This window comes from Prorops nasuta, unplaced genomic scaffold (assembly GCF_024137725.1).
Source record: "Prorops nasuta isolate Cenicafe-Biocafe unplaced genomic scaffold, Cenicafe_Pnas_1.2 PNAS00004, whole genome shotgun sequence".
Classification (NCBI taxonomy): domain Eukaryota; kingdom Metazoa; phylum Arthropoda; class Insecta; order Hymenoptera; family Bethylidae; genus Prorops; species Prorops nasuta.
This window is the reverse complement of record NW_027116801.1, coordinates 8,978,193-8,991,590: the sequence shown is the minus strand read 5'-3', so window position 1 is coordinate 8,991,590 and position 13,398 is coordinate 8,978,193. Positions and strand designations below refer to the sequence as shown.

The 13,398-nt window shown below is 34.7% G+C and overlaps 1 protein-coding gene across 1 annotated transcript in view; it reads right to left on the bottom strand.

Annotated features, from left to right (window-relative positions):
• The window catches only part of cpx (complexin), a 210,684-nt gene that overhangs the window by 128,528 nt on the left and 68,758 nt on the right, over nt 1–13,398 (bottom strand). The window contains exon 2 of the mRNA XM_066726514.1: nt 10,192–10,293. Within this exon, the coding sequence (XP_066582611.1) occupies nt 10,192–10,246 (55 nt within the window). The 5' untranslated portion in view covers nt 10,247–10,293. The remainder of the gene's footprint in view (nt 1–10,191; nt 10,294–13,398) is intronic.

Here is a 13,398-nt window from a genome sequence, read left to right as displayed (position 1 = left end):
AAGTTGGTCAGGATGAAGGGGGGATTGGTGGTGGTGGTTGTGGTGGTACTGAATGAAGCAAGAACGGTACAAGCAGGCAGTGGAAGGGCGGCACCATTCTCGCTCGCCGCGGAACGAAGCGGAAGATGCCAACACCAACATCGTAATTGTGAAATACGACGGTGTAAGCTTATTCCGGGTAAACCTGCTTCGTCCCCCAAATGCCTGCTTGATCTCTCCAGGAGAATCGAGGGGGGTCTTGAAACTGGAAGATGATGAACGTTCGCCAAAGCATTAATACTGATGTATCCGAATATTTTTTCCACCCTTATAAACTCTTCAAGTGTATTCTCATCAATCCCTCTTTGCCTTAAAATCCTTCAAGACAAGACGCTTTTAAACCCTTTATTACGATTTCCAGAATTTCAACAATTCCCAGTAACGTTTTTTTCTTTATAAGCAACGCCTTATCCTTTTGTACTTTGGGTGGTTCGAATGAAAATGGTGCAAATATCGGCATTGTATCGTGTTTCAGCAAATGACAATTTCAATGGGTTTTATTCGAAAACGTAGAATCGTATTCAATGGATAGAAATTGATATGCAAGCGGAACGATATAGGAAATCTGACATTTGAGAAATCAGCTGAATCCGGTTGGCATCTCCCTATTTTACGCTACTTTATAACCTATTTTCTAGACTCGCGCGAGAAAATCCACGTTCTCTGGATGATTCAAATCCCGAAGGAGTCCAATCCCATTCGCGTGGACTTAGCCGAGAGGGAATTACGTTGGTGCAGTTTCTAGTATCGAACATAAATATGTTTTATATAAGTATATTATATTCTGAAAATACTGTGACCTATACCAATTAATAGCTACTATACCTGAAATTAATTTTTGATCAAATCAACAGTACTGAAGTAAGTGAAATACACCTTAAATTGAAATGCGAGACTCAAAATTTATCTAATATATTAAACTTGCAAAAAAATTTCCAATGGATTTTTCCAGATTCGATGTATTTAATTATAATCGTGCAGGTCTCGCGATCCTTTGTGCTCAGGAATCCTAAATTGCTTTCGGTAAATCACATTACTTAGCCAGGCTCTGCCTGATTAGAGCTCGTACGTTGTAATCGAATCGTATTTCTTTGATGTACACTGAAGAATATCCTTATAGCTTTTACCGTGTACATATGAGCTAACTATATATACTCCATAATTCAGTAGTTCTGATTTAGTGCCTTTCAACACATTTTACTTCAGAGATAGCATCGTCGTTTCGCAGCATTATTTTTACAGAGACAATTATATAAAAATATGACCAATAATATATAGAATTAGAGTAATTTGTTTTACTTAGAAAAAAAATAATATTACGTAAAATCTATTTCAATTTTTTATTTTGTATTTTCTAATTATATTATCTTAATATTAACTTTTTATTCAGAATCATAAAACATCACATCTTGGCTCCAGTCCTCAGAAAGTAGATGTACTTGTACAAGTAGAAAAAGGAACGTAATAATCCGTCCTATAACCTGAAAATTAATTATAAAATAAAAATGTCTGTAAACTGTTAAAATTGACCAAACATTCATTTAGGATTAACTTACTGATGTTATGCAATCATAGTTCAGGTAAAAAAAACCACAGATTGGAAATTTAACATTGGTATTCATTAACTGATAAGAAAATTGCTTTATCTGTAACATAATTATGTATTTCTAAGAATTATAATTTTTTATTTCGTAAACAATTTACGCTACCTCTTCTTTGACATCACCATCAATTCTTGTATCATCACATGAATGAACAATCATACCAGTTAAATTTGCCTATAAAATTATTTATATGAAATAAAACTAATTTAAAAAACTATAGTCTGGGCATTTAGTATTTACCTCTTCAAAAGTAGTTTGACATTCGTAATTAATATAATACAGTTGAATTAAACTTAAAGAAGAAAAAGTTATTAATGCAGTCATTTCATAACTATCGAAAGCAATTTTTGTCGAGCTGTAGTATATGATTAGAATGATAAATCTGTATAGTCCCATTAATAGAATCTGCATGCACACTGCTATGCTAAAAATCATTTGAAGTCCAAAAACTGTATTTATAATTTTTGTTAGCTTAAAGAGTTCCAAATGCACTTGTCTGGCATTGAATAAAATATCGTTAATATTTAAATTATTATTTCATTATTATTCAATAAAAGCACTCTTACTTTAGTACTTGTAAGAGAAACGTCATTCTGGCAAAATTGTTGGAAGAATTTAGGATAGTTCGTCTAAAAATGGGTGAAACATTCGTGGTACATGCGCTATTCTTATGCTCTAAATGATTAATTTCTTCTTGTAAAACTTTGTTAACTTTTCTTAATCTGTCTCGCACACATCTTCTCTTAAACATTTAATTATTAGAAATATTTGCAGCTATTAAATATCACTCCACTATCTTCATATTTAATCTCTTTGAAGAAATAGAGTCCCTGACAATATGCCATCTTCGAAATTAAAAAACTTTTCTTCGAAGGATATTTATAAAAAAATTAGTTTTGGAGACTCTTTTTTCCTCTTCAAAAGATTAAGAATGAATATTCTGCAAGACTGCATAATAGCTATGTATATTATAAAATTGTTCCATACCTGACGCAAAGAGAGTATGATAATATAACAACTATTTGTTCTGATGTCTCGTACAAATACATAAGATACAGCAAAGTTTCTTTAAAAATCTGTTCAATGCTGCTAATAAAGTCAGTGAATGTATATACGATTGCGATAATCATGAAATAGGACGATACTAACGTGTTAACCATGTATCCACCTAAGCCAATGTAGTAGATATCAAGATTATGCAATTTCTCTGTAGATATTCGTTCTAATGTATAATCCACTTTTTCAAATCTATCCAGAATAAAGTTAAAAGTCTACAAACAATTATTTTAATATGACTGATGTTAAATATTAACCGTGTCACTCAAGCTTACCTTACTGTAATAGAGTCCTATAATCGTTTGCACAATGACGGAGAAGAAATGAAAATGTATAATACAGACAGAAACGATACTTTCCACCATTAGTCCAGCCTTTAACGCTACATTCGTGCTCACTCGAAAGTAGAAGCAATACATGACGAGTATTGTGAATGCGTATAAAAAAGAAATAACTGGCCTTGGTTTTCTACGTGGATATTCTATAATTCTGAGACCCAAGATCCAATTATAAAGGATAATTGGACCAAATGCTTCTTTAAGTGTTTTTGAAGAAAATATCATTGTGGCTTCACACCAATGAATGTATTTTGATAGTGGTGCAAGGGGGACTGGCTTGAAACGCGTTAGAGCAATAAGCACTTGGATGAGCGAATCACATGTAACTGAGGTGGCAAGTGAAGCAATAATGCAGATAGGCATGCGCTCTACGCATTAAAGCCTTGACACAAGTCGATAAAAAATGTATCCTTGATCGAATTTCGATTAAGTTTTTATTTGCTCATTTTCACTAAAAGTTCGCCATCGATTTGTAATGCCAGGGGGAAAGAAAATATAAATAAATGAGCGAAAAGGGAAAGAGCGAAGCTTGTTAAGCATTCTGGAGAGTGAGAGAGAGAGAGAGAGAGAGAGAGGGAAGGTCTCTTCAAGTTGAATCAATGCAAATGAATATTTAAACTTAAACAAAAATTTGGAAAAAATATAGGGATAACAATGTATAGATTTAAATTAGTATTTTTATACTAACTGAATAAAAAAAATGATAATGCATGTTTACATGGCTTCAGCTTTGTTTCTATAAATATACCAATACACAGTTGTGTGCTCATATACGCATAGTGTTAGAAAAATAATTGTCACATGAACTTTTCTGCATTTTTACATTCTCCATCAACTCGATCATCCAAATTCGAACTTCTCGTGACACTCCTACTATGCTAAAGCTGCTTTACCGCAAATGTTGGCCAACCGACAATCATCTCGTGCGGTATACCTCCTAGTCAATATCTGTCCTGTGGCTTGATTTGTTTAATTGCATATGATATGGTGTACAATGATACTCTCAGTCATTATAATTCTAGTGTTTGCTTTACTAAAAGTTACTATTATATATATGCCAATCTAACAGTGTAAAAGCAATTAGCCCTACACGAATTAAAGTCCAGTCTCATCCTTAAAGCATTGTTAATTGCTCTTATTCCAACGTGAACACTATATCACATACTTTATTTTATCATTCTCTCTATACACTGCAGCCTGATAACAAGCCAAATGATAGAATTTTCCTCGTAAATCGTTTCAATTGCTATATTTTCTATTGAATATTGTTAAAACTGTGTTTTTTGTTTTACGCTTTCAGATTTATATGTAGTAGCATTATTTTTGTATCGGAGAGAAGCAGATATAAATGATTTGCAGATAGTATTTGCTTGATGTCCTGAGTTGATGAGGATCTTTTACCAAAGCTGGATCTATGTAGGTATGCCAGTGGAGATCGCTAGAGTATTATTAGATCACGTGCAAGCACGTATTCATTAGTTTGATATCACGCTGGACGCGTCGTGTCACATCATTCCCCTACGATGGCTCGATTGACATTCGACAGATCAGACAGCTCTGCAGCACTTCAGCCTGTAGAAAAATTTCAAGAGTGATGCGTATGTACTTCTCTACGTCAATTTTTTACCCATATCATTCAAATAATTCAATTAAACTCAACTACATCCTCTTCCTCCCTTCTGATGTTAAATTTTCAAAAATTTCTTCAATCACTGAAATAATTATTTCTACCATTTTTATAGCAAATGGTGCCAAATTGTACAAGTTTACTGTTTCTATTTCATTCAAGCAAATCCTATATGTTCATGTAAGGAAATTATTAAATAGCCTTAATGATTGATGGCATCGTCGGATTTTATGGTAAAAATATCACTAGTGAAATTTGAATTATTTTTCACGCACGGTGCAGGTAGCTGTCATTGGCAGAGATAGTCACTAGATTTTGGTGGTTCGCCCGAAATACTCATGCACCGCGCCCCTCGAATAAATCAGCAGGAGCATAATTAATTGGGACGATTGTTTGTCACTCGGCAATATCGATGTACAGGCCAGTTAGCCAGCCAAATGCTAATTCGCGCCGTGCACAGCTATGTCACGCGTTTGTTGATCTTACACATTAATACGAGCGCAATAATAAAGTGCTTTCTACCTTTAACACCAATTTCACTAATGCTAAATCACAGTATTATTCGGAAACTGTTAAATAAACGTTAAAATTCATCCCTCATATTAATTTCTCTTTTTCATAAACGTGTATATTTCATTACAAGTATTTACTGTACCTTTGAGTGATTATCTCTTGAATATTGATGAAAGTAATTGACACATTTTAAAAAAAATAGCACACCATACAAAATTTACAAAGTATGAATAATATAGATAAGTGAGGGATAAAATAAAAGGAAGAGCTGCTAGTATTATTATTTTATTTTTAATCGATGAAATTATTCTTTTAAAATTGCTGTAAAAAAAAAATCTCGAATACGAGTTTCTACGAAAATTGTTTAAGGTCACAACATATGTAGTAAACATCTAGTCCGAATTTGTGAAAATTTAATAAATCGTAGTACAAAGCATTTATGTACGTTAATTATTGCAATAACTTGTCAGAAGTGAGTTTGTCCTTTGTAATTGTTATAGTGAATAGACGTTTTGTCTTCTATTACGAGTACCACTGTTTGGCCCCAAGTCCTTTATATGAACCGTTTCACGAACCGAACCATAATAACCTACACCTATAGGTTCAAATTCTCTAGCTAATCATTAATATAATTGTTTTCCAGTATCCACTGGTAAATTCATTTTTTGTTATACTTCTTCTTTTTCTGAAACGCAATAAGTAACGTGCTTTTTAAAAGTTGATTAATAAAAACTTCGACAGACTTTAATGGTATCTATTCCTAACATAAAGGTAAAAAACGTACATAATTTTATAATGACAATCTGGATAAATGAATTTTTAATTAAGCGACGAATCCGCGTGCAAGACAGTTCTCATTAATGCGAGAGCCATCAAGCATGCTATCGATCACAAAGCAGATAAAATTATTTCATCCACTAGCATCTTAATTACGCCGATTGAGATAGACTTTGGTACCGAAGTTGGACAGATTTATCGCATGCTGCTTAATAACCAAAATGAATGGAATTGCGTCTGGCGTACCCTTACGGTAAATATTGATGAATCGTAAAAAATTAAAACTTCAGCCAGAATATAATAATCGAGTGCTTTGCATGTGCAGTTACGAAAATCACAGAGAAAAATTACAATGCGAATCCGCCAACGGTATTTTTTGCTCGATAAAATTTCGTGTAGAACATTCGGTGATTTTAAGCTGCTCGCAGATACGAAATGGCTAAAAGCTTTTAAATTGTCGAGAGGAGAATGAAGGGAAAAACCATTCGAGTGACCTTTCGACATTAACACCAAAGCCAGTTAGCGGCATGGGTAGTGGTCAATCGAAACGCAGAATTTCAATTAACTCGGAGATGAAAAACAACGGGAACTGGTCGCAAACAACCTGCATTCTATGGAATTCTGGATTGCGCTACCAAATTTAACCGCACACAATACAGTTGGCAGAGCCCTTGCTTTAATGACGTTACTATTATGTTAGTGTTTTCATTGTCTTTTCGTTAATTGCCACGTTGAAACTTTTCTACATCTCCGCGTAAAGTTTAGCAAACCTATAAAGTGCTCAGACTTCAATCGTTGTTAAGATCAACAACCTACAAACATAACGATTTGAAAAATTAACATAAAAAATATCATATACCTAGTAGGATATTTGTCATTCTAAAAATGGTTGGAATAACTTTGATATTTTTATTATTGCAAATTTGTGTAATATAAGTTACTAATATTGAAATAATTATTGATAATGGAGAATCAAGGGTAGTTTGACAGCAGAAGAAAGAGTAAATTATACGAGAGAATGAAATCCTATCGATCGTTATATATTGAAATGATTCAAGAGCTGGAGATAGCGGAAAAGATTTGGAAGTTGGTTTCGGCGAACTTCGATTTGCCGAAGGTTCCTCCTCTATTCATGCTTCCATTACGAATTCCCATGGATTTCCCTGGCACCGCGCGACGCTCGCAAAGCTAAAACTTTCGATTAATGACAGAAGTTTTATCGCCGGTCATCGTTCAATCTGCCAACACTATTTAGTCGATCCAATCCATTCGACATATCCAACTGGCATTCAACAACTAAACCTCTATGTACATGCTAGACAAAGGGGTCGTTTCCCCTCCCCCCAAGAACAAACCAACAAATAATCCTCTGTGTATGGACCAAGCTGCATAAATCTAGGATCGCTATTGAAAGCCAGCATGTAAATTTGACATTCTCCCTTTAATCGATGTGATATAATTTCCACTAAATATTTTTATTCTAGGAGGAAAATGTACAGGCGACAGGATGGCTCGCGAGATAAAAAAATCTTGTCGCAACTCGTTTCTCTTTTTCTTCACTCGATAGCAGAATCCCACAAATCGAAGATATCCCCAAAGTGGAGTATACTATGTTCCATCGATTTCGAGCTTTCGCCATATCGTGCATACATATCACCTCGTTTTCGTATAGGGGAATATGAGGAAGCGTGAAATCTCTGCTTACGTAAAGATGAGAAGAAGTTACTAAGAAGAATAAAATCTTCCAAGGCTTTTTCATGAATTTTAGCTTACTCTTGAGAATCTTTTTATCTTATCTTACGTATCATATACTATCATATTTCTTTCCAACCCTCAACGGCTCTTAAATTTCGCTTTCTTTTTTATCCTGCTTCCCTGTTTTTACAAATTATTTCATTATTGTTAGTTGTAGTCGATAATAGAGAGGCTATCAAAAATCTTTCCTATTCCACGATCGAATGCGAACAATGAAGCTCTATTATAGTGGGTTAGTTTGATAGGTAGTTTTGAAGTAATTGCGGAGGAGCTTGATCACTTATTCACTGTCCGTTTTTCTCGTCCTTGCGTTAAAGGTGGACTTGGATCGATGCTGCTGTCTTCAAATTTACGCGAAGGACGTTCTAAAAACGGCCGATCAGCTGACTCCGAAAACCTTCGACCAGATAAACCAATCAGATAAACATTTAATGAGACAGTTATCGATAAATATAAGTACTACATTAATAACAGAGTCTAATAACGCTTGCTACTCTATTGCTTATAAACACCAAATTAGCAACCGATCGCTTGCCGACCTTCATTATTTAAAGAATATTCTATGACTCGAATTCTTCATGATTATATTCATGCATATTTGCAAAAAATTGACGAGGGTCGAAAAATGAAAATTGTTAGTTAAGTTTGCTATTATCGACATGCCATTGATTGTAACAGAAGTTAAAACAAACGTTTGCCTTATGAAATTTCTTATCTTTTCAATTTAACGCTGCAAACCGTAAAAAAGTAGGTCCTTTTACTCAGGGCATGACGAGAGAATCTGGAATAGGATGTGGCCTTGATTAGAATCTTCAAAATGATATCACAAGAAGGATCGTTTGGCAAAGTTCGATTCGCCATTTGAAAAAATGACATTTCGAAATGCAATCAAGCAGCTGTACTATATAGATGCTGCGATCCAATCGTGCCTGGTAGTTCAAGTAATATTGAAGCAAATTCACAGCAAGTCACGTAGAATGAAAACTGCCAACTGGCGAATAAGTACAAACGCCAAATTGAGAGAAATTGTACGAGTACTTGAGTTTTTTGTACGTGGATCACGTGTATCATTGCTTTTCTTTTAAATATCACTGGAGCAATTTTACGCGAACTGATGGAACTCTATTCACTGTTTGGCAAGAAAAGTAACGAGTAACTGCTGAAGGAAGAATAAAACAAGTACAGTCGATTCATTTGGCTTGCAAGTTTAATTAATTTATCAATTGTTGAATATTTCAATCTTATTACTGCAGAATTTCAATGGGTCTTTTAATAATTCTCCAATTGAATTATACAAATTTATCTTTTGCTACCATATATAAATATTGTTGCTTTTCTTATACTTTTAATCAAGGGAATAAAATATCATTCAAAAGCATATTACCGAAGATAAATGTTGAAAGAATAGATGTCATTATGCATTTTGAAATTTTAATTCAGGGGACGAATGGTGTTGGTGCGAGTTAATTAAATACCTTGATCAATTTTCGGTGAATGACAAAACCAATTAAATAAAACGAAATGAAATCAAATTAATTGAACGATTCAATTAAATGGTATCCCCATGAAATGCGTCTCGTATTAAATTCGAATAATATCAACGAGCAGAATGATTTCAATCGTATAACGATTTATCGGTTAAATTGATTAAACTGGAAAATTTGGAAAATAGCATATCGCATGCTATAACTGTTAGAGGGAGAAGTTCTGGATAGTGCATTATACCCTTGTGGTCGACTTGGTCGTGCAAAAGACCAGAAATTCTCAATATCTTTTTACGGCTATACTAGCTCGTATATGGCGAAAGCAAAATGCTACAAGTTATGGTGGGCCGTGCTATAGTATACCATTACGGCAGAGCCTGCCTTCTAACCAGGATTGAACCTCGTATAATGCAGTCTGACCAAATAACTCAGGTCAGTTTTTGGCTCCCAACCCCTTCCTCATTCTGCATATACATCTGATAAAGCGAGACTCGATATTAGTAAAATAGCAAAATGCTTCGTAAAGCAGTCTCGTGGCTGAGTTTGCAAAAACATTCATAAACTCATCCAAACTTTCTATCTATGTAACAACCGAACTTGTGATTCGGACAGATAGCAATATTCTTTATTTGATTAAAACAGTAGTATAATTTCAATTAAAAAACCTGCTTTCTCAAAAATAATAAATATGATTTCATTTCAGCTTTAAACTGTATAATAACAAAATTTATTTAAAACTCTATAAAATAAAACTGTATATGCAGAAAATTCTATCACTTTTGACACGTTCTTTTATGAGCAGTCTTATTAATATCGTGTAATAAATTTTCGCCTAAGAGTTTACATTTTGCCTATAAAAATTTCATATTAAAGAAGAGAAGTCGAGCTATTTTTTAATAAAAAATATAAGAAGCCTTCATTCGGTGGTACATTAACTGCTGGATTAATAGGTCTTAAATTTATCACGTTATACACTTTAAAGTACAAAAAGCACTAACCTTTAACCGCATTGAGCTTATTTCCTACCATCTGCTTCGCCACGAAAGCCGCCATGTTGGTGGTCGCCGATTACCGCACAGTGCTATCCAAGAATTTTTAATCTGCAAAAGAGAAAGCGTCAATAGGAATGATTATTGGTATTTTCTCATAAGCGAGGAAAAGCGTGGAGCAGGGGGAGGGGGAGGGGGTGGCAGTGCAAACGCATTACGGCGTTTTTCCGACCAAAGTCTTTCTCCCCGTTCTTTACGGTTATATTCCTCGGTCCTTCGAGTCCTCCAAGAATCGATCGACGCCGGAAAATTGGTGCAATTAAAATATAATAATAACCCCACGACCTCAGCTCTTAATTTTCTTTTTGCTCGTTGCGTTAGCTAGAAACAGAATCCCCGAGCATCTCCTCTCCCTCCCTCAACCCCTTCATCATATTTAAGCCTATCTTCATCCCTCGCCTCTTCTACCCAATCGCACTTGATTTTGCATTTTACAGACTCTTTTTAAAATCTCTTTGACAAGGCTGTACCCCACGAGGCATGGAGTAATATGTGCTTTTTTCGTTGATATCCTCATTTCACGACGCGCTTCACGAATATTATACCACTGAATCCGATTAGCAGTTCTTAAAATTTAAAGGCACTCCATGAAAAATTGTTACTTCTGCTTAATATTTAAATAATACGTTCATGCAGGGATTTCATTGAATCCCATATTGTATATTCAGTCTACTGATATATCCCGAAATATCATGCAGATACATTTCGTTTTCCATCTGCAGCATATCGTACTTTGCTTTCTTCTTTACTGCCTCTTAACTTAATTTACAGCAGACCTTTTATCTCGGGTAACTATTAAAAAATTGTATAAAAAATCTGTAATATTAATCGAGTCTGAACAAAGGATCGTTTTTAAATTACATAAAAAAATTTTTGATACACTTGTCAGTAGCCCGATTGTTTATCCTCAATCCGTTTTTTTTTTTACCAGTGACCACGTATTTGTTATTAACAAATATCAAAGGATTTATTTTGTGCGAAAGAATATCGCCTAGTTAAACTGAAATGGAAGCCAGAATACATCCGTAGTTAGAATTTAAATGAGTTTAATAGGGGGTTGTAAAGAATGGAGGTAAAAAAGACTAATCTTGCCAATATATCCTGTCAGTAAAATTGTTGAGCGGAAGTATTGTCAACAGAGAGTCATATAGTAGATTTCTGTTTCAGAAAAATACGCGTCGAATCGTTTGGGAATAAACCAAACGAGCGTCAAGGATGAAAAAACTTTTTCATGCTCCCAGCGTTTGTCCCCCTCGTCCCTCTCATTCTCTTTCTCACTTTCTCTCTCTGACCCGTTTTTTCTTTCTTTTCGCGACCCAAGCTCGGTTCCTCAGCTTGTTTGGATGAAAATGAAATAGTCTATCTCGTCCCCCAAGAGAAGAGAAGAAAGTCCTTGATCCAGCAGAGGAGAAAAAGTATTTTAATCTAAACGCACGTTCGCACGTCAAGTACGTCGGAATACTTGAAGCAGCTAAACGCGGCCACATCGTGCTTCCCTTATCAAATATTATAAAGATGGTAAAAAGAAAGGAAGGGACGAAGAAAAGCAGAAAGTGTCTTGAAAAGGCATACTAAAATATTTTATTATTATCATTAGTATATTTTTAATCGTATAGCAGTAATAATAGGAAGTCGTGATCAATGAGCGTTGGATAAGCCGATTGGAGGATAAAGTTAAAACGCTGCTCCAATCCTTCAATTAGCTCCAATGATAATACTATAGTAGCAAATTGATAGCTTCGTACTTTTCAATTTTTTGTTCAAAAAGTTCCGTTAACTGTAATAGTGCGATGTGATACGCGTACTAATAAATTATAAGCCTCTTGTTTTGGTATTATGTGCACTCGATCAACTAAATGTTATTTCCACTGTTGCTATTTCTGGAATTTCGTACTCCACTGATATTCGCTATGCACTGTGTTCTGAAAATAACTTTGCGAAAACTAAACTCCTATTTATTATCCCGAAATTACACTTGAAACGTGGAAACGCTAATTGCTTTAAGTGCACGAATTTCTGTATGATATGTGCTATGACTAACAGCATTAATTAGAAGGAGAATTTAAAATATGAGCACGTTCTGTACGAAAGAAGTTAATAATTCTCGCATTGATTCTATTTATTAAACTGACTTCTTAGATATCCCATATGTATAATGAAAAAATTGGTTAACTAAGCAAGTTTTATTTTACTTGGAGAACGATAAATTATGGAGTTTAATCATGTAATCTACAAGTTACAATTCGTATAATTATGAAATTTATAGGTATGGATCTGATATACAATCCTGGAATAAGTTTAACTAAAATATCTCTCTCTCTCTCTAGTTTCTATATATTAACTACTAATAGGTATATATTCATCCCTCACGCGCGAATTCATATAAATGGAAAAATTAATTATAATGTTAAAATTAGTTTCAATAATATTAATATTTATTTTCGTAATTGAATTTTTCATAATTTAATATATATTCTGGTTGGCCAAATCTCTATGAGCAACGTTTATCCTGCAGAAAGTAGAAAATTGAGAAGAATGAGGAGGTAGGGGAAAGAGAACTGGGGGTAAAAATAAAGAGTAAGTTGAGACTAAAGAGATAGAAAGTAGTTATGGTCAGTGAACGTGGAACAGAGAGAACAGACTGAGCATGAAAGGATCGATAGAGAAATACGGGTGGAGGCTGCAAAGATGACGCCGAGTTACTGGCGTCGGGACGTCTCGGCGCCTACCCCCTCCCCCTCCCCCTACCTTTATTTCTCCTCATCCCATTACTTCAACCCTGCTTTACTCTTCCTGTGATTTTCCAACAACACACGACAACTCATCCCTTCTCAGTCTCTATAGTCTGATGAGCTAGTGACGTAGGTAGTTTTCCACCCTCCTTGCTTCCTTTATTCATCCAACACTTACAGAATAAGATAAACTGCTTCCTTGCTTACGGTTATCTTTCTGCGAGCTTATGCATCCTACCTAGCCCAAACCTTACCTTGCACATTTGCATTTTCATGTTAAATACGTAAGACACCTGTCTGGGGCTTCTTGCTAACTTTGCGATTACATTACTCCACTCCCTTTACCAGTATAATCCTTTTTTACATCTGTGTAACTAATTCTTGTATACTGCACTGTAAAAAATCATCCATTACATTTCCTACC